This window comes from Neophocaena asiaeorientalis, unplaced genomic scaffold, assembly GCF_003031525.2.
Source record: "Neophocaena asiaeorientalis asiaeorientalis breed wild unplaced genomic scaffold, Neophocaena_asiaeorientalis_V1.1 scaffold546, whole genome shotgun sequence".
Taxonomy (NCBI): Eukaryota; Metazoa; Chordata; class Mammalia; order Artiodactyla; family Phocoenidae; genus Neophocaena; species Neophocaena asiaeorientalis.
Window position 1 is genome coordinate 460936 of NW_020175442.1, and position 25929 is coordinate 486864.

Here is a 25929-nt window from a genome sequence, read left to right on the forward strand (position 1 = left end):
ATTATCCTCACAGCCAGATTCAGCTTCTGAAAACCCTGCTTGGATGGTTTCACTCCTATGTTTATAAACCTTAAGTTGTGACTTGCTAATTTGGGCATTTGAGGCTCTCCATCACTAACCCATGTGCATTTCAGCATTTTCTCCCACTATTCACTTCCCATAGTTTTTCTGCACCATCAGTGAGGTCTACTGTGCCCATCTCTCAAATATGCCCTGGATTCTTCTGCTGCCACGGTTTTATTCATACTTTTCCCACTCTCTCTCCCTTTTTTCCATTTATCAAAATTATATTCAACCTTAAGATCCTCTTCTTTGTGAGGCCTTTTCTGACAACCTTTAGCTCAAAATGCTCTCCCTCTTCACTGAATTCTTATAGCATGCCCTGTCTGGACCACTAATCTGGCGCTTAACCCTTTCTGGCTCACTTTGTCCCTCATCTTTTCATGGGCACGTGGCCTATCTCCTCATCCCAATGGTAAGTCCTTGGCAGGTTTCAGGTTCTCTGAGTCCCTTTTAGCATTAAGCACAGAATACTGTAAATAGTGCTGTCCATTGTCTATTTCTTGATTGGTCAAACTTACCTCGTGATCCATAGACAGCTGTTAAGTCATCATTTAGTAGAAAGTCAAGTGTGAAATGAATGTATTTTCCCTCTTTTCCACATCCTCTGTATTGCAAGGTATATGGATCATCTCCATGTGCCCCATACCAGTCAGTCACTATGACATTTGCCTAAATTAAAAGAAATGCCTTGTAATACTCTACATCGCAACTGTAGTGTTGGTGACATAAATATCTACATTTGTTAAAACACTTTGAAGTGTACATTTAAGATATGTGTCCATTTTTCTATATGGGTTGTATCCCAATTTTAAAACAGATTAAAAAAATAAATGCCTTTAGATGGAGTTTAAAATTCATTCACAACTAAATATCAACAAAACTATATGTCACTTTCAAAAGCGTATATATTTTAAAAGCTTATCAAATTTCCATGGAGCTTCATTACTTTCATTTGACCTTCCCATTTTCCAGATTAAAATTTTCTCAAAAGTCAACACTGTAAAATTCTGACATTATAAATCACGATAAAAAGAAATTTAAAAGTTTGAAGAAATTTTAAGAGCATTTACACATCATTCAGAGCTGTACTGTAAAATGTTATAGCCTTTTGTGAACAACTTTCTGTGGGTTCTTTCATCAGTGCAAGACAATAGGATATGTTTCTTTTAAGCCTTGTCCTTTTATTCCCATAACCAATCAGATCAGCAAAACAATTATTCTATTGAAGTTATATTTCATACTGTACCCTTACCATTTCAATTACTATTTATAAAACACAATATTTTAAGTCAGAAGCTAAAGTAAATATCTATTCAAATAACCATCTAGAGAACACAGTTTTATATACAACATTGTTCCTTTTATTTTGAGGAATAAAGATAATATGTTGTCTCAAGACTTGCCCTTAGAAGTTAAGTATGTTGTTAATTTTTTTTAAAGTTGATTATGGAACAATAGATCTAATATGATCTTATAAATATATATATAACAATCACTATATGTACTACATGTGTATTGGTGTGTGTGTGGGGGGGGTGTACACACCGCTGAGGAATAGTGGAAGGTAATACTTTCTTTTTATTGTCCATATTTCTACATTGTCTTTTTGCAACAAGCATGAATTATTTTTATAATAATTAGCATTTTTTTTTAGAAAGATAAGAATTCAAGCCAAGGACTTTGCAAGGCAACACCTGTGAAAAGGGCTACAGGCATCATGCCCTTGAATAGTCTTCACTTGGACAAAACCTCATTTCTATGTCTGGAAAGTTGTCCTGAAACAAAAAGGAAAGAGTACACTGTATGGGATAGAATACTCAGGCTGTTTGGGGTTATATACTACCTTACAGACCATAGTAATACAGCTTTTATGTACTTTTTTCCTACCCCTCCCCCCCTCCCCTGCGTCCCACCTACATTAGACTGTAGAGTCATAAGGAGAGGAACTATCTTGCTTTTCCTTGTGTCCTCTGCCATGCCTAACATGGTTCCTGTATGTAATGATCATTTGCTAAGTGTTTGCTTGATTGACATTATGAGGTTAAAAGAGTTGGTATCTAGCAGATACATGAACAGCCTTCAGTAACTCTTTCCTTTAATCTTTCTGTTCAGTCATTTGTTTTTGTTTTTGTTTTTATTGCAGTACGCGGGCCTCTCACTGTTGTGGCCTCTCCCGTTGTGGAGCACAGGCTCCAGATGTGCAGGCTCAGCACCCATGGCTCATGGGCCCAGCCGCTCTGCGACATGTGGGATCTTCCCGGACCGGGGCATGAACCCGTGTCCCCTGCATCGGCAGGTGGACTCTCAACCACTGCGCCACCAGGGAAGCCCTGTTCAGTCATTATTGCTTTATTTATTTATTTCTCTCTTCTTCATTAGGATGAGGAGTAGCACCTGGGTTTGGTGTTGGTTATCTCCAAGACTTTTTGTCCCACTGAAGGCCAGATTGATTAATGACAACTATGTAAGGTGGCTAGAGACAGTATAGCTTAGAGCAAAGAGCATAGGTTTTGGAATCAAACAGGCATGAATTCAAATTGCTCTTTAATTTACCAGCTGTTTGACTTGGGATAAAATCCTTACCATATTTGAGCCTCAGTTTCCTAATTTGCGATAACAGCAACTAATTTTAGGTGTCTGAGAATTAAGCAATATATACAGAATGCCTAGCATTTAGTTGCAGTTTAATAAACAATAGCTCTGTTCCCAGTTTATCCCATATCACTCCTATCTCCAAGCCCGATCATCAAATGCTTTCACCTGGTCATAAATCAGATCATTTTAAGGACCCCTTTAACTTCTTCAGGACACTGGGGTGCCTTTGAGATTGCTATATCATTTAATAACTTAAAAGGAGATCTAAGAATTAACACAATCTTAGGAAAATTCATACCAAGTGACACAAATAAGGAAAAGGGGAAACTACCACAGTCTCAGCCCTTCTATCCGAGCTGTAATTACAGATCTTGAACCCACTCCATTGCTGAAGCCCTGAGCTATATTCTCAATGCCTCTGCTCCTGCCCTTTCCGGTAGCTGCTAGGACTCTTGATCACAGTAATTTCAAACAGTCATTTGCCAAATTTATTTAACATTTATTTATAGCATGCATACCAGTATGTGCCAGACATTATCACGGATGCTTAATTATAATCTACAGCTTATGAGAGTCCTTTGAAGGTTCTTTTTTTGGCTGGAAAAAAAAAAGGTAGCCATGCCTCTCTTCCCTGCTTTCTGCCTTGCTTCTTATCAACATACTCCTCAAAAACAGTGTCCTGGACTTGGGCTAATGTGAAATTCTGCTAATTTGCACTCTTGCAGGACAAGAAAGTCATATTTTTATATGCATGGGTGGCTTAGGTTTCTGTCTGTACATGTATGTTTACTGTCTCTGACAGGGTGGAAAATGAGGATAGTCATAATTGAAATTATTCCCTTTACAGCTCATACTCAGTAGAATAAAACTAGTTCTTGGTCCTTAACCAAAAATTTCAGAAAGGACTCTGTAAGTTACATAGTAAAGAGATCTTCTGAGAGGCCGCTTGGGCAATGGCATTTTGCTTATTTTTTACTCCATAATTTTCACTCATTTATTACATTTCCATACATTTTGCACATAGCAGTCTTTTCAATAATATTGTTTGTGTATTAATATTAATTTGTTTTTGTCTAAGTTCTCACTTTTAAAGTTTGAACACATTATATTTTTTTCTTGAGTTAAGCACATTTAATGAAATCTTGAATTACCTTTTCATATGATTCTTGTTTTACTTTGCTGTAATTATTAGCTTTCCATGTGGCAGGTATTAAAATCTTTATATTTCTGAAAAACACTCTTCTCTTGGTAGCATTGAATAGGTAATAAGAAGCTTCAGTTATCATTTCCTGTAACCAAATAAAAGAAAAGCTTATTTTATCACTTATAAATTCTTAATGTTTTAGTTTTCTGGTTATACTTGAATAAGCAGTAATAAAAATAATGAAGGTATTTTGAAGGAGCCCATTTCTATTAGAGACAGTGTTAGATTTTTGGGAAAACCTAGGAGCAAAATAAATAAACTTCAAATGGTTATCTGGAAGAGATTTTAGGACACTAATTGTGCATCTGGGTTTGCCTATATAATTTTCCAAATTTTGTGAAAGACTTCTAAGCTTTTACCGAACAAATCCTTTTCACGGCACACCTTTCCAAGACCACACCTTATGACAATACTGATTTCACTAAAGCAATACCAAAGGGAGACTCAAGTAATGGAGCTATGGGCCTGCCTTACCATATCAAGGTGAAAATAGTCAACTGCTTTACAGAACATTCAGGTGAAAAGAAAGAATGTTGCTCTTTGGCACTCCGTTCAAACTCTCACTCTTTCTGTCTGAGAATTCCCATCCTCAGGATGGAACCCAACAACATAATTTTAATAGGCACAATCATGCTTATTCATCAGTCAAACATCTGGTCTTTGTTGCCACAATGGATTATTTTTTAAGTTGCTACCCCAAAAACAGCCATGTAGTTAAACACAAAAGCTAAAATTAGTAGTAACCAGCAACAACAAATAAAAGAGGGCTAGATCAACAGTCTGTGAGCTGAGACTACACAGAATTAGGTGAACAAACTGGCTTGGCTGTTAATTGTAATTTTTGTTGCTATTTTTGAGAAACATCACTTTCCTTACTGCTCAAATACAAACCAGGCAACTCCTTAAAGAAGGCTACAGGTCTGCTCGAATAGGATAATGGTTTTGACTTCATACTTGCCACTCACCTTAATGTTTAGGATGAGTTTCTGATCCTCGGTTACCTGAGGATTGATTGCAACAAGTAATCCATTATACCCATTTTCTTGAAGCTGCACTCCGGCTCCCAGGAATAGGAGTTCCGGACCTAGGACCACCAGGAGAGTCACAAACTTCAGGCTGCAAACAGGACCTGCACTGTCCCCGTGGGTCATGTTGCAGAAAACCGTCTGCTTTACTCACACTGGTCCTGCTGGGCACATTGTGCCAAGCTGTCAATGGCGGAGCAGGTAGTTTCTTCCTGAACTTGGAAGGGCTTAGAGCTTGTGATGAAGGAGGTGCCTTCTTTGCAAAATCTGGGGTGGATCTTTCGGAGACCTGTCTCTACAAGTCTTTTTTCTCTGGGCGATGCCACACTTGCATGTTCTGTGGCTGAGCTTCCTCCTGAATCATGGTTTGGCAAGAAATCTTCCACCCCTTACTCATTTTATGTCTTCTCAAATGGAAATAAGACAAAAGGAGCTTAAAAGAGGGAAGCCTGGCTGGCTGGGCTGAAAATCAGAGAATCTGGGTTTTTCCATCCACTTGCAGTAGAAGCACAGAAATCTTGAAATCCTTGACAACCTCCTCCATCATTCAGAGCAATTCCTTCCCTACTGCACTCGTCAATTTTTGTTTGATGTAAGATTCCTTTGTCTGCTTATTTTGAAGATTTGGAAATCCATCCTGCAGCCCTGTCCCTGGGGCCTTGCATCAGGTAGTCTGGGAGAGCTCTCAGCTGATGGCTGGTGGGGGGAAGGTATCAGATATCCCCCAGAGAGGGCCAAGTGCCAGGAACTTGGATGTCTGTGCAGGCCACAGAGGCCTTTCCTTCTGTCCTTGCTGCCTTTTCTCTCTTGATCAAGGAAAAGGATGAATTTCTCTTTCAGCACCTCTCTCCTGAGAGCAAGGCTATGCCTCCATCAATCTTCCACTTCCAGGCTTCCCTGGTGGTGCAGGGCCTGCCAGTGCAGGGGACACATGTTCAATCCCTGGTCTGCGAAGATCCCACATGCCACGGAGCAGCTAAGTCCATGCGCCACAACTACTGAGCCTGCACTCTAGAGCCCATGAGCCACAACTCCTGAAGCCCGCGTGCCTAGAGTCCGTGCTCCACAACAAGAGAAGCCACTGCAGTGAGAAGCCTGTGCACCGAAAAGAAGAGTAGCCCTCGCTCTCCACAACTAGAGAAAGCCCGCATGCAACAACGAAAACCCAACGCAGCCAAAGATTAAAAAAAAAAACTTCCATTTCTGCAGTAACTATCACAGGATCTGGAATATAGCAGGCCTCACAAATATTTTATGAGTGATTAATAATATTACCCGATAATTTTATAATGCTTTAGAGCTTACAAATGAACCCACCTAAATGTGAATTCCCAGATACAGGTATAATTTTTTTATTTCTATTTTTCAATGAAGACACTGAGTCTCAGAAAGATTATGAAAATTAGCCAGTGGGGAAAGGTGCTAACTTTTATTGTGTGCTGGGCTTTATCCTTCCTATCTTATGGGTGACAAAACTAAGGCTCAGAAAATCTAAGTAACTTGTTCAAGGCTGTGTGAGTATTGTCATAGGGCTAGAATGAAACCAACTGATTCCAAGTTCCATTGTTTTTCAATGTATCGTGTCTCTCATGTTCTCAAGAAACTAGAAACGAAGTGTGAAGAGCTGAAATGTTGAGGGATATTGAAGGGAGTTTTTCTTACTGTCCTTCTGTTTGGAACCTTTTCTCCCACTGCTTCTCACCTGTTTTCCTTCAAATTCCTGTTCTGTCCTGGAAGCCTGAGCCGAGCTCCCTACCTAGCTCAAATCCCCTTTCATGCTTTCAGTGCATCAGATACCTCTCCTTTGAAGCATGATCACGCCTACAATGTCACGTTCATGTTGTGTAATTGGTTGTCTCCTTCACGCTGAAGGGCTTATGCTTGTGTAATTGGTTGTCTCCTTCACGCTGAAGGGCTTATGCGAGAAGGACCCTGTCTGTTTTTATCACTACCTCCTCAGCGCCTAGATCAGTAAACACTCAATAAATATTTGTTGAATGAATGAATGAACAGAATCAGTGAAGTAAATTAAAGCAGATTACGAAGAAGCCCTGGATTAGAGTGTGAAAATGATCTCCCCAACTTTGAAAGTATCAGTTCTAGAAGGTATTGCTTCTGCTCTGGAGCAGTTTCCCTCTTCATCCCTCTTGAAGGAAGTTGCTTGGGTTTTGGTTGTTCCCCTGGGGGTGTTGGAGAATAGAATATCGCTGGTCACCACGTGACTGCCAGAGTTGCTCATCCTACAGCTCAGAGGTCAGTTTAGCTGTCTTGTCTTCTCGGGCTGATTCCCAGCCGTGGGTTTTTTCCCCTCGCTCACGCTGTGTCTACAGAGTGGAAGCTTCAAGGCGTGGCAACTCCAAAGGCTTTGCCTGGAACTGTGACTCATTGGACAGAACAATGCACTTTACTTTCAGCTTTCCTTGACGGTTTATTTTCTTACACTAATCTGTTGTGCTTTTAAGAAAAACATTCCTATCAGCAAAGCAATATACTAAAAAATTAAACTCATAAGCCACACCAGGAGAGTAGCTTTTCACCACAATCAGGGATGTTTCTTCTTACCACCATGCACACTTATATAAGTTAACTGGCTGAGGGGGCCACTGAGCACTGACATCCAGCTCTCTCTCTACTTGTTCTTGTCAACAGTTACAATGGCTCCCTTAGAATGAGGGGTAGAGAATGCATGCAGCTTTATAAAGAACAGCCATAAATCAATAATCTTGTCCAACTTCACTTGGGTTAAAACCTGAACAGGCACAGTCGGGCTTTGCTCACCCTGGGCTGAGAGTCCAGGCATGACATCCATTCCTGTCTATCTACTTTTTGGTTCCTTGGTTCTGGAACCTAATCCCTGGGTCTGGCCACTTGGCTGGCACCTGTCTTTACAGATTCCCAGTCACTGACCCACTTTTTCACTATGTCTTGGGAGTCATATTCACTCCTGAAAGCCCTTTCCTACCACCTCTGTTCTGACCTACCCTGAGAACCCTTTCTGCTCTCAGTAACCAGGCCTGGGGTCAGGCTAGCTGAGGATCTCTTCTTCCTGCCTTCTCTTCTGATCAGGCTGACCCTACAGGAGACAAAACTAAAAAGCTGGCAAAAACTGACTTAACTCAATAACTTAAAGGCATTCCTGAGCAGAGTGTCCACTTCTGATAAAGTGTGAGACTTTGTCAAAAAACCCACCTTATCCTTTCGCTCAAAAAAACTCACTGCTTCTGCCTATAGATTTTATGATATCTGAGAAATGAAACATACGTAAAGTGAAGAAATATGGGAACATAATGTTCAAGCATTTATTTCAATATTATATAAATTCTAGGAATCTGGTCTGTTTTTATCTGCTTTCAAGAAAATAAGAGTTATTCAATTTCAGTAACTGAAGAATCTAAAGCACATCTTTGTTCATTGTCTGAATCTGCAGTTCAACCTGAACCCAGAAGGCCTCTCTATTTTTCTTTTTTTTCATGGAGTCTGTAGGTTGAGACCCAAAATCAAAGTGAGTTAAACATGCAGTTGGTGTCAGAGAATCAGGAGATTTGACATCTTGAGGAGTCCAAGAAAGTTTTGGATTATTTTCTTTCAGGCTTTTGTTTCAACTCATCAGCAAACCCATTTAGAAGAGGAAAGTATAATCCAGTGTGTGGCTTGGCTGCAAAGCTGATGGGCCACTTCCGTTTTGCAATGTTTATGAAATAAATCAAAATAGAAGGTGAAAAAAATTGTAGACTAAGAATTTGAATAAAACATGGAGCTTGCTAAGGACCCAGATGGCACATTTTATACCTCCCTTATCCCATTTTCTTTATAGTTATACTCATTTTCAAGGCAAAGGAGTGAAGTGGATGGTGCAGATAGGGTCTGGGAAGTCATTTGTGTTTGGTGAGTCACCACCATGCCAAAGCATTGAGCGCTTACACTTCGTTTCTAGTTTCTTGAATTCTCCCTCTGCAGTCTTTCACCTCCGGGATTTTGCTAATAAGCCTCCTCCCCACCCTCATGGTGGCAATAACAAAGATGACTTTGTGCACCAGAGAAACCTCCAAAATTTGCCAAAATGAATGGAAGCAAGAACTACTTTTAATGATAAGCCAATAAAGAAAATGTGAGAAAGTTATGGAATATTCCTCATTTGCAAAAAATTCTATAAAATTGCATTCTATAAAATATTGTTCTATCCATTATGAACCAGATAGTGTATAGTATCATGGTATGTATAAGGTATTATCATTATTACTATCATTATTTTTCCAGAGAAGAAAAAAAGAGAAAGCAGAAATGTAGGGGAAATGTTGTAAAGAGATGAAAATAACCAGAGAGACTCAGAGAACAAGAAACAGAAGTATTAGTATAAAATCCTGACTCTGTTTCCCTTTCTGTTTTCTTCCTGCTCTGATTCTGTCCTCAGTACCTCTCTGAGGCCCAGGGCTCTGCCAGATTCCCTGGCTTCCTCCATTCCCACAAACAGGGGGCAGCAGGTTTTTTGGTTTTCCTTCTCTCCTTATGCAGCTTCTACTAGTCCATTTAACCCCGCCAGCCCTGCAAAGAACAGGAAGCAACTCCAATTAGATCTGGCAATTGGGGGGATTAGGGCTCCCCCTTCTGTTTTTGGGGTGTAGGTACATGGGGCTCTGAATTCCCAGACAAAACTCTCAGCAAACAGAATTAGCCCGCAGGGACCTCCTTCTAGACTACAGCAAAAGCTACTTAGAGTAGTGCTTTTCAAACTTAAATATCCCTAAGAATCACCTGTTCAAATGCAGATTCCGACTCTAGAGGTCAAGGAAAGGCCCATATTCTGCACTCTTATCAAGCTCCCACGTGATGCTGAGGCTGCTGGTCTTTGAGCCCCGCTTGGAGCAGTCTTTTTTTTTTTTTTTTTTTTTAAACATTTTTTTTGGGGTAATGTGGCTAAAACTTCCAAAACTATGTTGAATAAGAGTGGTGAGAGTGGGCAACTGGAGCAGTCTTTATATCAAGAGTTCTGGGGGAATATCCACGGATTTACTTCATGATTACAGCCTTCACACTAGAAAAAGGCAGTCTATGTAGTCCTTAAATATATTTTTAAATTTTCTTTTGGGAAAGGCCTGTGTTTTCTTCAGAACTCAGGAAAAAAAAATATTGCATTAATTATGGATTTTACAGTGACACCATTGTTTATTCTTTGGAAAGAAACAACTACAGAGTACAGAGTTAAAAATAACAACACCAATAAGTGGGTTTTAGATTCTCAAAAGCCATAATCATCTCTCTATTATTAAAGCCCTTGCCTCAAATTCAGTCTGTTTTCTTTTTGATGATTAGGTGAGTCTTGATAAGATTGTTTTAATGACCTCTGATAGATATCTAGCCTCAAGCAGTAACTCCCAAGAAGGTACCTTATTTAAACAAAGAACTGCTTCCTTAACTTTTATTTCTCTTTTTTCCCTTTCTCATTTATTCATTCATTCATTTATTCACTCAAAATTAAGATTGTGTCAAATATATCCTAATAAGCCTGTTGAAAACATAAACTGTGTTTCTACTAGATGTCAGGCACTGTTCTAAGTGCTGGATGTAAAATGAATGAAATGGACCAAGTCCCTGTCTTCAGGGAGTTTACACTAGAGGAGAGAGAGAGACAACAAACAAATATAATGGGATACCTAGTGAAAGTGTTATGAAGAATAAGAAATCAGGTAAAGGGGAAGAGGCAATGAGAGAGTTTTGTTATTTTGTATCAGGTGGCTGGGCAAAGCCTCACAGGTAATATTGTTAGGAGTGACGGAAGGAAACATTCGACCACTTGAGAGAGAAGTAGTGCAGGCTGACAGATGGGCAAGTGGGAAGGTCCTGAGGCTGGAGGGTGCTTGGAGTGAAATGAACACAGGAGAGAGCAGTGAGACATGCCGTGAACTGGAGGGAGCTCTGTCTAGAGCACAGATCACATAAGGCTTGCAACTGTAAAATTTAAGAAACAGAAACCTCAATTAAATAAAGTTTGGAGACCAGAAGGGGGAGCTCTCATGTCCTGAGATGATAGCTGAGCCCAACAGGAAAAAGAAAGACTGCTCTTCTTTTTATGAGGACTCAGCCAATGAAAAGCCATGGATTCTGGGTTTACTCTAACTTTCCCAACTTCCCTTTCCTCTCTACAGAGTCTCTCCTTCCCTTACTGTGGGGGACTTGCAAGTGACTCGCCACGGTTGGAGATCCCAAGTTGTAATTCTCTGCCGATCCCAAATCAACCCATCTTTTTTGGAGAAATACCTGGTAGTCTATTTGGTCAACCAGAGCTCATGGGAAAACTGGAGTTTACCCATGAAAGGGGAAATCAGTGGTGGATGTGGAGGAGTGACGTGATCTGACTTTCACATGTTTTGTGAGGAGGCCAAAGGTGGAAGCAGCGGCCAGCAAGGGGGTTATTGCTGAATGCAGGTGAAACGGACAGAGCCCAGACAACAATTTCGGTTGTCTTCTTTTAGCCTTCCTTCAGCTTTCTAGGAGTCTCCTTTTCACCCGCCATTGAATATTCTTGCTATGAAGGTAAAATAAAAGCCCTTCAGCTTATAAGCTTATCAAGAGAGGAATCAAGGAATGCTTCATTGCCCAGAAGTGACGAACATGACACTAACTGCCAACAGAAGATATAAAATGAGAAACAATGACCTGAAAAGAATCTGAGATCTGTAGTTACCTGTAGTTAAATGACATAAAAATATACTCCAAGTTTATAACATAAGGCTATGGTTCTTGATGCTTTGTCCATAAGTGCTCTGTAAATGGTAGCTATAGATGTTGTTATCAATATAATTCTCAGTTATTGTCAGCTGGAGTCCCCTTACTCCTCAGAGACCTATATGTAATTGGTTGTTTCTATGTCAATTCCATGGCTTATGGAAGATCAAGCCCCCCTCCTACACTTCTGCAACTGCTTGGACACTTGACTTCTTTTTTTTTTTTAAACCTCTTTATTGGAGTATGATTGATTTACAATGCTTTGTTAGTTTCTGCTGTATAACAAAGTGAATCAGCTATACATATAAATAAATCCCCACATCTCCTCCCTCTTGTGTCTCCCTCCCACCCTCCCTATCCCACCCCTCTAGGAGGACACAAAGCACCAAGCGGATCTCCCTGTGCTTTGCGGCTGTTTCCCACTAGCTATCTATTTTTACATTTGGTAGTGTATATATGTCCATGCCACTCTCTCGCTTCGTCCCAGCTTACCCTTCCCCTCCCCATTTCCTCAAGTCCATTCTCTACGTCGGCATCTTTATTCCTGTCCTGTCCCTAGGTTCTTCAGACCCATTTTCTTTTCTCTTTTAGATTCCATATATATGTGTTAGCATATGGTATTTGTTTTTCTCTTTCTGACTTACTTCACGCTGACTGACAGACTCTAGGTCCTACCACCTCACTACAAATAACTCAATTTCGTTTCGTTTTCTTCCTAGGCTGAGTAATATTCCATTGTATATATGTGCTACATCTTCTTTATCCATTCATCTGTCAGTGGACACTTAGGTTGCTTCCATGTGCTGGCTATTGTGACTAGTGCAGCAGTGAACATTATGGTACATGTATTTTTGTTTTTCTGTTTTTTATTTACTTATTTATTTATTTTTATTTTTGCCTGTGTTGGGTCTTCGTTTCTGTATGAGGGCTTTCTCTAGTTGCAGCAAGCGGGGGCTACTCTTCATCGCGGTGCGCAGGCCTCTCACTCTTGTGGCCTCTCTTGTTGTGGAGCACAGGCTCCAGACGCGCAGGCTCAGTAGTTGTGGCTCACAGGCCTAGTTGCTCTGCGGCATGTGGGATCTTCCCAGACCAGGGCTCGAACCTGTGTCCCCTGCATTGGCAGGCAGATTCTTAACCACTGCGCCACCAGGGAAGCCCCCATGTCTCTTTTTGAATTATGGTTTTCTCTGGGTATATGCCCAATAGTGGGATTGCTGGGTCATATGATAGTTCTATTTTTAGTTTTTTAAAGAACCGCCATATAGTTCTCCATAGTGGCTGTATCAATATACATTCCCACCAACAGTGCAAGAGGGTTCCCTTTTCTGCACACCCTCTCCAGCATTTGTTGTTTGTAGATTTTTTGATGATGGCCATTCTGACTGGTGTGAGGTGATACCTCATTGTAGTTTTGATTTACATTTCTCTAATGATTAGTGATGTTGAGCATCCTTTCATGTGTTTGTTGGCAATCTGTATATCTTCTTTAGAGAAGTGTCTATTTAGGTCTTCCGCCCATTTTTGGATTGGGTTGTTTGTTTTTTTTGATATTGAGCTGCATGAGCTGCTTGTAAATTTGGAGATTAATCCTTTGTTTGCAAATATATTCTCCCATTCAGAGGGTTGTCTTTTCATCTTGTTTATGGTTTCCTTTGCTGTGCAAAAGCTTTTAAGTAACATTAGGTCCCATTTGTTTATTTTTGTTTTTATTTCCATTTCTCTAGGAGGTGGGTCAAAAAGGATCTTGCTGTGATTTATGTCATAGAGTGTTCTGCCTATGTTTTCCTCTAAGAATTTTAGAGTGTCTGGCTGTTCATTTAGGTCTTTAATCCATTTTGAGTTTATTTTTGTGTATGGTGTTAGGGAATGTTCTAATTTCATTCTTTTACATTTAGCTGTCCAGTTTCCCCAGCACCACTTATTGAAGAGGCTGTCTTTTTTACATTGTATATTCTTGCCTCCTTTTATCAAAAATAAGGTGACCATATGTGCATGGGTTTATCTCTGGCCTTTCTATCCTGTTCCATTGATCTATATTTCTGTTTTTGTGCCAGTACCATACTGTCTTGATTACTATAGCTTTGTAGTATAGTCTGAAGTCCAGGAGCCTGATTCCTCCAGCTCTGTTTTTCTTTCTCAAGACTGCTTTGGCTATTCGGGGTCTTTTATGTTTCCATACAAATTGTGAAATTTTTTGTTCTAGTTCTGTGAAAAATGCCATTGTAGTTTGATAGGGATTACATTGAATCTAGCTTGCTTTGGGTAGCGTAGTCATTTTCACAGTGTTGATTCTTCCAATCCAAGAACATGGTATATCTCTCCAGCTGTTTGTATCATCTTTAATTTCTTTCATCAGTGTCTTATAGTTTTCTACATACAGGTCTTTTGTCTCCTTAGGTAGGTTTATTCCTAGGTATTTTATTCTTTTTGTTGCAATGGTAAATGGGAGTGTTTTATTGATTTCTCTTTCAGATTTTTCATCATTAGTGTATAGGAATGCCAGAGATTTCTGTGCATTAATTTTGTATCCTGCTACTTTACCAAATTCATTGATTAGCTCTAGTAGTTTTCTGGTAGCATCTTTAGGACTCCCTATGTATAGTATCAGGTCATCTGCAAACAGGGACAGCTATACTTCTTCTTTTTCAATTTGGATTCCTTTTATTTCTTTTTCTTTTCTGATTGCTTTGGCTAAAACTTCCAAAAATATGTTGAATAATAGTGGTGAGAGTGGGCAACCTTGTCTTCTTCCTGATCTTAGAGAAAACGCTATCAGCTTTTCACTGTTGAGAATGATGTTGGCTGTGGTTTTTTTGTATATGGCCTTTATTATGTTGAGGTAGTTTCCCTCCATGCCTACTTTCTGGAGAGTTTTTATCATAAAAGGTGTTGAATTTTGTCGAAAGCCTTTTCTGCATCTATTGAGATGATCATATGGCTTTTTTCCTTCAATCTGTTAATATGGTTTATTACATTGATTGATTTGCGTATATTGAAGAATCCTTGCATTCCTGGGATAAACCCCACTTGATTATGGTGTATGATCCTTTAAATGTGTTGTTGGATTCTGTTTGCTAGTATTTGGTTGAGGATTTTTGTGTCTGTGTTCGTCAGTGATATTGGCCTGTAGTTTTCTTTTTTTGTGACATCTTTATCTGGTTTTGGTATCAGGGTGATGGTGGCCTCGTAGAATGAGTTTGGGAATGTTCAAGAACCAGCTTTTAGTTTCATTGATCTTTGCTATCGTTTTCTTCATTTCTTTTTCATTTATTTCTGATCTGATCTTTATGATTTCTTTCCTTCTGCTAACTTTGGGTTTTTGTGCTTCTTCTTTCTCTAATTGATTTAGGTGTAAGTTTAGGTTGTTTATTTGAGATGTTTCTTGTTTCCTGAGGTAGGATTGTATTGCTGTAAACTTTCCTGTTAGAACTGCTTTTGCTTTGTCCCATAGGTTTTGGGTCATCGTGTTTTCATTGTCATTTGTTTCTAGGTATTTTTTGTTTTCCTCTTTGATTTCCTCAGTGATCTCTTGGTTATTTTGTAGTGTATTGTTTAGCTGACATATGTTTGTATTTGCAACAGTTTTTTCCTATAATAGATATCTAGACTTAGAGCGTTGTCATCAGAAAAGATATGTGATACGATTGCAATTTTCTTAAATTTACCAAGGCTTGATTTGTGACCCACAATATGATCTATCCTGGAGAATGTTCCGTGAGCACTTGAGAAGAAAGTGTATTCTGTTGTTTTTGGATGGAATGTCCTATAAATGTCAATTAAGTCCATCTTGTTTAATGTATCATTTAAAGCTTGTGTTTCCTTATTTATTTTCATTTCGGATGATCTGTCCATTGGTGAAAGTGGGGTGTTAAAATCCCCTACTATGATTGTGTTACTGAAAATTTCCCTTTTATGGCTGTTAGCATTTGCCTTATGTATTGAGGTGCTCCTATGTTGGGTGCATAAATATTTACAATTGCTATATCTTCTTCTTGGATCGATCCCTTGATCATTATGTAGTGTCCTTCTTTGTCTTTTGTAATAGTCTTTATTTTAAAGTCTATTTTGTCTGATATGAGAATTGCTACCCAGCTCTCTTTTGATTTCCATTTGCATGGAATATCTTTTTCCATCCCCTCACTTTCAGTCTGTATGTGTTCCCTAGGTCTGAAGTGGGTCTCTTTAGACAGCATATATACGGAATTTGTTTTTGCATCCATTCAGCCACTTTATGGCTTTTGTTTGGAGCATTTAATCCATTTACATTTAAGGTAGTTATTGATATGTATGTTTCTATTACCATTTTCTTGTTTTGAGTTTGTTACTGTAGGTCTTTTCCTACTTCCGTGTTTCCTGCCTAGAGAAGTTCCTTTAACATTTGTTGTAAAGCTGGTTTGGTGGTGCTGAATTCTCTTAGCTTTTGCTTGTCTGTAAAGGCTTTAATTTCTCTGTCGAATCTGAATGAGATCCTTGCTGGGTAGAGTAATCTTGGTTGTAGGCTTTTCCTTTTCATCACTTTAAATAGGTCCTGCCACTCCCTTCTGGCTTGCAGAGTTTCTGCTGAAAGATCAGCTGTTAACCTTATGGGGATTCCCTTGTGTGTTATTTGTTGCTTTTCCCTTGCTGCTTTTAATATTTTTTCTTTGTATTTAATTTATGATAGTTAGATTAATATGTGTCTTGGCATGTTTCACCTTGGATTTATCCTATATGGGACTCTCTGCACTTCCTGGACTTGATTGACTATTTCCTTTCCCATATTAGGGAAGATTTCAACTATAATCTCTTCAAATATTTTCTCAGTCCATTTCTTTTTCTGTTCTTCTTCTGGGACCCCTATAATTCAAATGTTGGTGCATTTAATGTCGTACCAGAGGTCTCTGGGACTGTCGTTAGTTCTTTTCATTCTTTTTTTTTATTCTTCTCTGTGGTAGTTATTTCCACTATTTTATCTTTCAGGTCACTTATGTGTTCTTCTGCCTCAATTATTTTGCTATTGATTCCTTTAGAGAATTTTTATTTCATGTATTGTGTTGTTAATCATTGTTTGTTTGCTCTTTAGTTCTTCTAGTTTCTTGTTGAATGTTTCTTGCATTTTCTCCATTCTATTTCCAAGATTTCGGATCATCTTTACTATAATTACTCTGAATTCTTTTTCGGGTAGACTGCCTACTTCCTCTTCACTTGTTTTGTCTGGTGGGTTTTTACTTTGATCCTTCATCTGCTGCATATCTCTCTGTCCTCTCATTTTGTTTAGCTTAATGTGTTTGGCATCTCCTTTTCACAGGCTGCAGGTTCATAGTTCCCATTGTTTATGGTGTCTGCCCCTAGTGGCTAAGGTTGGTTCAGTGGTTGTGTAGGCTTCCTGATGGAAGGAACTGGTCCCTCTCTTCTGGTGGTTGAGCCTGGATCTGTGTTTCTGGTGGACAGGACCATGTCCGGTGGTGTGTTTTGGGTTGTCTGTGACCTTATTGTGATTTTTAGGCAGCCTCTCTGCTAATGGGTGGGGTTGTATTCCTGTCTTGCTAGTTGTTTGGTATAGGGTGTCCAGCACTGTAGCTTGCTGTTTGTTGAGTGTAGCTGGGTCTTCACATTGAAATGGAGATCTCTGGGAGAGCTTTCACCATTTGATATTATGTGGAGCCAGGAGGTCTCTGGTGGACCAATGTCCTGAACTTGGCTCTCCCACCTCAGAGGCTCAGGCCTGACACCTGGCAAGATCACCAAGACCCTGTCAGCCACACAGCTTCCCCAGCTCCTATCCACCTAATAGTATGCATAGAGGACTCGCAAGGCTGTGGATCCTCATGCATCAGCTGCTTGTTTTGTTCTCTGTTGACCAGGGGAATGTCCAGTTCAGGAGTCTGCTGATCATGGTGTCCCTTTAAAAATAATGGAAAGAAATTTGTTGGCAGTGCATGTAAGGGCAGGCTGAAGCTGCTCTGGCTTGAGATGATCCGAAATTGCACCAAGATGGAGACAACTCTTGACTTCTTAAAACTCCTTTTTCCTAGAGCCACACATGTTGCTTCTGTGCTTCACATTGTTTAAGTGTAGTGTTTCTGAGTTTTCCAAAGAAATATGTATGTGTTGTATTTGGAGCAATTTAAATTTTATTGAAGAATTCATGGGGAAGCTAAGGAAGTATTTATGTCACAGAAAAAATAAAACAAAGCTTTTACATCACTGAAGGCATCAGCATTTTTAAAATAGTTTCCTATAACTATGGAGCAACCTGGTGCCCAGGTTGCCTCAGCCTCTTTCTATTATGAAGGCTCTTCATCTCTCTTCCTTTCTCTCTTTTTCTTACGTTCAAAAGGAAAACCAACTAATCAGTAGAAACAAAATCCCCGCCTGGCCTCATACAGAGCCATTGCCCTGCTCCTCTGAATCCTTGGGACCATCCAGAAACCAGGTACAGTGGGAAGATTAGGAGGGCTCCCCTTCAACCACAGACATTTATAGTGTTCTCCCCATGAGGGATTCAGGGAAATAAGAATTTTTAAACACAATTATGGCTTAGGCACTTGTCTTTCTGGATGGCTTCAAAAACCACTCTAGATTGTCTCTGCTTCTTCTCTAAGTTCAAAGTCAAAGCATTTATTCTTATACCATTACTTTTCCTGTGACATGTCATTTCTATTCCCTAAATTTGCTCTTTTCTCTTTAACTAGCTGGGCATAGCTAAGGTCTCAGAGTTCATCCCATATCCCACAATTCCTAGCAACCTACCTTGATCCACGTTTTCATGAATAACCTCCCACTGTAATTATTTCAAGAGTTTTGGCTATGGCTTGCTTGAAAATTCCAGTGAAGGCCCTGCTTAAACTGAGATCTCCTTTATTTCTTATTGCTTACCAATTCTTTTTGTGTCTCCCATATGACTACTGTCTTCTCTGCCCTTTTCTATTCTTCTCCAAAAAGGCTAGGGATTAACTTTTTTTAAAAATTAGTACTATGTATCTTTTACTACATAGTAATTTTTTTTTAATTTTTTTTCTCTATTAGAAAATAATGGGATCTTTTTGACCAGGGATTCTTTAGAGTCATATAACTAGGAAAAGAGGAAAAATCAATCAATTCTTTAATATAATACTATAATTGGTCACTAAAATACAGTAATTTTAAGAACAAAATGTACAATAGATGATACATTTTTAACTAAGATCAAATGCTCATATTATAAAAGTATTAAGAGCATTTTTCAAGCAATGATTATAAGAAACACAAATTTTTTAAAAGAAACTTTTCAGGAAGGATTTCATCTGTTTTAGCCAAGGATAAGAGAATTTCTCTAGTGTCATTGTTTATCTTCAATGTCATATCACATACATGTTTTATTTCCATGTGGATGAGTTATCATGATATAGATTATAGCAATAAGTCACACATTGTAGATTGCTTATTAAGCAGGGGATCAAGCCAAAATATTAAAATTCCAGAGTTTAAGAATATGTTAAAATGTTCTCTTACTTCTGTTTTCAATTATAAATTTTTTTTGGCATTCTCCTTTAATCCTGTATTGCAATAATTATGTAGAAGCAGTGGTTAAATGGTTAAGTGATTGGGCTTTGAAGTTAGGCTTCCTGAATTCCAGTAAAAAGCAAAGTTTTTACTGGCTGCATGGCCTTAGGTAAGTTATTAAACATCTCCGTGCCTCAGGTTCTACATCTGTAAAATTTGAATAGTACATATAGTGATTAAAACTGTGTCTAGGTCAGAGTAAGAGTTTAATAAATATTAATCCATATTAATTATGGCCTTTCTCTGGTGTGTGGCACCTGCTTGGGCACTGTTAGTTGCACACCCAATAGTCAGCCTCCTTTTCTTTCTTGCTGGCCGAACCTGTCTTCCACCCACGACAGAGGTCGGAAATGTCTGATGCTCATTTTTCCAAGCCTCCCTCATACTGCGGCACTATGTAACCCGACGCTAGCTGATAATCTAAGGAGTAGTCTCTTAGCAAGAGAGAGATGAAGGAGAAGGAGGTGGTGGTGTGCGGATCGTTCACAGAAAAGATTTTTCTCCCTGAAAAAAAGAGAAATGTCTAAGAAAAGCCTACCCCTCTTTCCTATAAGGGTGCCAGAGGCTGGGGGAGCCTCTGTGGCCATTAGATGGAAGGTGAGGAGGTCAGCCAAAAAGTGAAGGGTAGTAGAGCTGAAAGGTAGAAAGAGCCTGTGTCACCGATGACACTGGTGACAGCTGAGCCAACGGGGGAGTACCAAACTCCAGACTTCTTACTGTGTAAAGTAAACTCTGATTCTTTAAGCAACCATTAGTTAGGTATCCAGTTACTTCCCACCAAAACTCTTGTAAGTGCTAAATGTACTTTAGAAAATAGCACTGGCATTTCTAAAAAGTGCCAGTCAATGTTTGAAAACATGTACAGTAAGTGGTTTAGTATATAAATGTATGATATTTTTATGAACGAAGTAATATTATATTCATTTCCTTGGCAAAATTTTGACCAAGCAATTTTCTTTTCTGTACAAAAGGATCATGCTTAGCTTCAATAACCTAACAATGGGAAGACCTATTAAAAAATGCCCATCCAAAGCAGATAAGCCTAAAATAAAATAATTTTTTAAAAAGCAAATAGCAAAGCTAGTCCTTTAGCTTTCTTAAGCTTTTCTTAAAGTGTATACTAACCATAATATGCTAAGTATGCCAGTTTCATATTTGTGTCCCTGAATTATTAATCTTTTGTCTCCACATTCTATCTTCTTATGAATATTTTTCTTCATATTTGACACCTGGGGATCCTTTATTTTCTGAGTGTTCTTGAAATAGTTAACTAAGTCTCTAATTTGTAATTATATTAGTAGATTTTTAAATAATACAAAATTAATAAAATCGTGTCTGTACTCTCTATGACCACATCTTTATGCCAGACTTCAGTTGCTTACACTTATTCTTAAAGCCTTTAATACCTAATCAGAGCCAAACAATAATATATTTTAAAAAGGAAATTTCATGCTTTTGCATCATTTTCCCTTGGTCAGCCAAAGAAATGCTGATGTTCAGAGGATAGAATATTGAGCTTAAAATATAAGAATAAGCAGTGTTATTTTCTGAATGACGTCAAAATAAACTTCTGATTTAAAAATTGGCTATGGGGGCTTCCCTGGTGGCGCAGTGGTTGAGAGTCCGCCTGCTGATGCAGGGGACACGGGTTCGTGCCCCAGTCCGGGAAGATCCCACATGCCGCGGAGCGGCTGGGCCCGTGAGCCATGGCCGTTGAGCCTGCGCGTCCGGAGCCTGTGCTCCGCAACGGGAGAGGCCAAAACAGTGAGAGGCCCACATACCGAAAAAAAAAAAACAAACATTTTGTCTATGGAATACAATATATTAAATGTTCCATACATGAACTAATTTTCTGTAGTGTACGCTGAAACTTGGGCTAAATTTGACAGTGTTAACTCGTCAAACATTCTGGATTTTTGCAGGTTATGGTAATTACTGGAGTCATTCATAGCTTAGAGGGAAAAGTAGATTAACATATTCTATTACCTTTTTTTAAAAGAAAGTTCATGTTTGAAGTCTCCAATTTCTGTGGACAATATCTGGATGAAAAGCGATAATCAGATCCAGCAAACTCACTTCTTGGTATTTACCCAAAGGAGTTGAAAACTTATGTCCACATAAAAACCTGCACGTGGAAGTTTAGAGTAGCTTTATTCCTAACTGGCAAAACTTGGAAGCAACTGAGATGTTCTTCAGTAGGTGAATGTATAAATCATCTATGGTACATTCAAACAATGGAATATTATTCAACACTAAAAAGAAATGAGCTATCAAGCCATGAAAAAACATGAAGGAAACTTAAAGGCATATTACAAAATGAAAGAAACCAGTCTGAAAAGGCTACATACTGTATGATTCCAAATATATAAAAAGGCAAAACTGTGGAGACAGTAAAAAGATCAGTGGTTGCTAAGGGTTTGGAGGTGGGGATGAACAGGCAGAGTATAGGGGATTTTTAGGGCAGTGAAAATACTCTGTATGGTACTATAATGGTGAGTACGTCATATATTTGTCCAAACCCATAGAATGCACAACACCAAGAGTGAAACCTAATATAAGCTATGGACTCTGGGTGATAATGATGTGTCAATCTAGGTTCATCAGTTGTCACAAATGTTTCATCTGGTAGGAGATGTTGCTGATGGAAGAGTCTATGCACGTGTGGGGTGGAAAATATATAGTATAGCTCTGTTCCTTCCTCTTAATTTTGCTATGAACCTAAAAATGCTTTAAAAAAATAAAGCCTTTTGGGCTTCCCTGGTGGCGCAGTGGTTGAGAGTCCGCCTGCCAATGCAGGGGACAAGGGTTCGTGCCCAGGTCCGGGAGGATCCCACATGCCGCGGAGCGGCTAGGCCCATGAGCCATGGCCACTGAGGCTGCGCGTCCAGAGCCTGTGCTCTGCAATGGGAGAGGCCACAACAGTGAGAAGCCCACATACCAAAAAAAATATACATATGGCCCGTAACTATTAAAAAGGTGCTCAACAAAATCGTTAGTTATCAGGGAAATGCAAATTAAAATTACAGTGAGATGCCACTTCACACCCACTAGAACAGTTAAAATAAAAAGGTTGCCATAATAAATGTTGGCAAGGATGTGAGGCAATTGGAACCCTAATACATTGCTGGTACAAGCACTTTGAAGATGGATATGACATTTTCTTATAAACTTAAAGATATATATATCCCATGACCCAGCAATTCCACTTCTAGGTAAACAAATGAAAAAATGTGTTTATAAACTGCCTTTTACAAGAATGTTTGTATCAGCCTCATTCATAATAACCAAAAAATGCAAACTACCAAAATATCAACAGGAGAATTGATAAATTGTGATATATTCGTATAACTGAATACTACTCAGGAATAAAAGGGAACAAAGTACTAAAATATGGAACAACATGACTGAATCTAAAAGACATATATATATTGAGTGAAAGAAGCTAGACCCAAAATTAATTAGAATGTATGATTGCATTTATATGAAGATCAAGAATAGGCAAATTAACCTCTAGTGACAGAAAATAGAAGGTGGTTATCTCGGTGTGCACGTATGTGTGTGAGAGGGGGTAAAAGTAGTTTTGGCTGATGGACTGGAAAGGAATACAAATAAACTTTCTAGGTTGATGTAAATGTTCTATATCTTTGTTTTAGGTAGTGGCTTCATGGGTGAATATAACTGTCAAAACTCATATTCTAAACATTTAATATTTGTGCACTTTATTGAATGTAAATTATAACAATTTAAAAGCAGCCTGTAGTGATCAGGAAATAAGTAGTTATTGAAGGCAAGCCTTTGATGAGAATGGCAGAAATGAAGAATACAAAGATTGTGGGGTGGGTTTGCTCTTTACTACTGTATTAAGAGGCTCAAAGAAAAATGTGATGAGCTCAGAGGTCAGGAGAGCTTCTATGATTGCCTTAAAAACATACCTCTAGGTCTTCCCTGGTGGCGCAGTGGTTGAGAGTCTGCCTGACGATGCAGGGAACGCGGGTTCGTGCCCCGCTCCAGGAAGATCCCACATGCTGCGGAGCTGCTGGGCCCGTGAGCCATGGCCGCTGCGCCTGCGCGTCCGGAGCCTGTGCTCCGCAACGGGAGAGGCCACAACAGTGAGAGGCCCGCGTCTATACGTTGCTAGGATGACTTATCTAAATCAAATATTAGTGCTGTGAAGAGCTGACTTACAAGGTAAGTTGAATAAACAGACTGACTAGGTGAAAAGATCAGGCAATGACTGAGAAGGAGTTGGATCTTGAGAATTGTCGTGAAGCTGTTTGAGTACACTTAGATAATTCTATCATCTTGATAGACCCTAGAGGGCTTTTTGCTTTCTGAAAAACTCCTCCTTACCTGTCTTATAAGGCTGGTCTTGTCTTCTTTGAAGATTCTGAAATAACTTCATCTGAGGAATTTACCTTCTCATAACTCACTGTTATCATTTCTTTATACCTCTAGACCAGCACCATCCAGTAGATATATAATGTGAGCCACATATGTAATTTTAAATTTTCTAGTAGCCACATTAAGGATAGTAAAAAAAAATGGTTAAAATTAAATTTTAATAATATATCGTATTTAACTCAATATATTCAAAATACTATCATTTCAACATGTATCCAATATAAAAATTATTAATGTATTCTACATTCCTTTTTCATATGCAACATCAGTGTGTATTTTGCACTTAAAGTATATCTCAGTTTGAACTAGTCACATTTTAAATGTTCAATAGCCATAGGTGGCTAGTGACCTCGGTATTCTCCATATCGGACCAGGGTTTCTTAATATCATCACTATCGACATTTAGACTGAATAATTCTTTTTCAGTGGGCTGTCCTGTGCATTGTAGGCTGTTTAGCAGCATCCTTGGCCTCTACCCACTAGATGCTTGTAGTACCCCCCCCCCCCACCAACGCATACCTCCAGTTTTGACTCCAAAAAAGAATGTCAAGAACCACTGGTATAGATCTACAGAGTTGGTAGATGTTCCTACCCAGTATATTATGCCCCGGTATATTCCAGGGCATAAGTAAAAAGTCTGGCCTAGGAAAAAGCTTTCACACTAAAAAATAGGCAAGATTTTGCTTATTCATATTGGCAGAAACCTATGGAATATGATAATGAATTCAAGGGTGTTAGAACGGGCATGAAAGAATATAATTTTTGATGAGGCAAAAATCTTTAATATGGATATACTTATCAGAGGCCTTGGATTCATCATGCTTGCCTGAGCATCTGGGACTTGTTCTAAAGGTTTTCTTAGTTGGTTGGTTGAAACCTGGACTCAGTGGTGGCCTGCACTAAATAAAGTTGAGATGCTAGAAATCTCTCGATACATTTTAGAGGATTGATTTAAAAGACTTAGGGAGATAGGATGCTTGGAATGGATTTATCATTCCAGTCACCTATTCATTAGGTCAGTTAATCATCATGACCCAGTCACCTATCTCCAAATATGTCCTGAGAAGGCCCAGAAGACCTTCTCTTCACTAATGCACTGAGAAAATAGTGAGGAGAATGCCAAAATCCTTTGAAATTACTGTAGCTTCTGTCCTCTAAGCACAGGGATGAAATTAGGAGATTATGCCATTGAAAGGGATCCCCAATTCCCTAGTGGACATAATAGAATCCAAAAGTGGCAGAGACCAAATGACTGCATTTAACCATCAGAGATGAGGTAGTGGTGGTTACCATAATGGACAGGAGCGCCAGAGTAGTAATCACAGTCATTTGACTAAGAGGGATCTTTTTTTTTTTTTTCTGCAGTACGCGGGCATCTCACTGCTGTGGCCTCTCCCGCTGCGGAGCACAGGCTCCAGACGCGCAGCCTCAGCGGCCATGGCTCACGAGCCCAGCTGCTCTGCGGCATGTGGGATCCTCCTGGACCGGGGCACGAACCCGTGTCCCCTGCATCGGCAGGCGGACTCTCAACCACTGCACCACTAGGGAAGCCCCTAAGAAGGATTTTTAACCGTGGATAATTGATCATGATATCCCTACAATGAAATGGACGGACAATCTGCTAGGATCCTAATTGATCTGTATAATGAAAAGTTGATAGATCTGATAAAGAGAGACCTAAACTTCATTACCTTAGTGGGGACCTACAATATCTTGTCATTGGCTTCTTAACTCGTGGCTATTAAAATAGGACCACCAGTTGGTAGCCCCTAGAAGTGTGTTTTCTACAGAAATAGTAAGCCAAAGCAATACCATATACCTGGGGAAATTCTAGTGATTAGTGCCACCATCAAAGACTCGAAAAATGCAGGGTGATGATTCTCAACACACTAGCATTTAACCTACCATTTGGCCTGTGTAGAAGATGAATGGGTCGCCTAAGATGAATTGGTCTACATCCAGATGTAGTCTTTTTATGAATAAGCACAATTCTTAACACCTAACGTTCAGATATCACTCTAAAAAATGTCTTTTATTCATCCTAATATGCATGAAACAACTGAAGTCATTCACTTTCATTTGAAAGTGAGAGAATGGGGGAGAATTTATTGCTTTATGTAAGGGCTTTGTTAATTCTTTAGCTCCCTGTCATAATTTAGTGTGCAGGAACAGTGATGATTTCCTCAACTTATGGGACATCACTTTTGTCTACTACATTTATGATATTGTGCTGATAGGACATAATGATCAGGAAATAGCACATACCATAGATGCCTTGTGTAGTAAATTGTCTTTCCCATAGATTCTATGGACCTTGACACTGTCCCATTCAGAGGTGGAATGTTTTACTCTTTCCCTCAGATTTGGGCTGACTCTCTATTTTATTTTAGATAA

At 39.2% G+C, this 25929-nt stretch overlaps 1 protein-coding gene across 1 annotated transcript in view; it reads right to left on the bottom strand.

Annotated features, from left to right (window-relative positions):
- Positions 1–5013, bottom strand: part of CLCA2 (chloride channel accessory 2) — a 37074-nt gene extending 32061 nt beyond the window's left edge. Inside the window, exons 1-3 of the mRNA XM_024767863.1 lie at positions 4828–5013; positions 3810–3947; positions 582–732 (exon numbers count right to left, since the gene is read on the bottom strand). Coding sequence (XP_024623631.1) covers positions 582–732; positions 3810–3947; positions 4828–5013 — 475 coding nt within the window. The remainder of the gene's footprint in view (positions 1–581; positions 733–3809; positions 3948–4827) is intronic.
- Positions 5014–25929: the final 20916 nt, after the last annotated feature.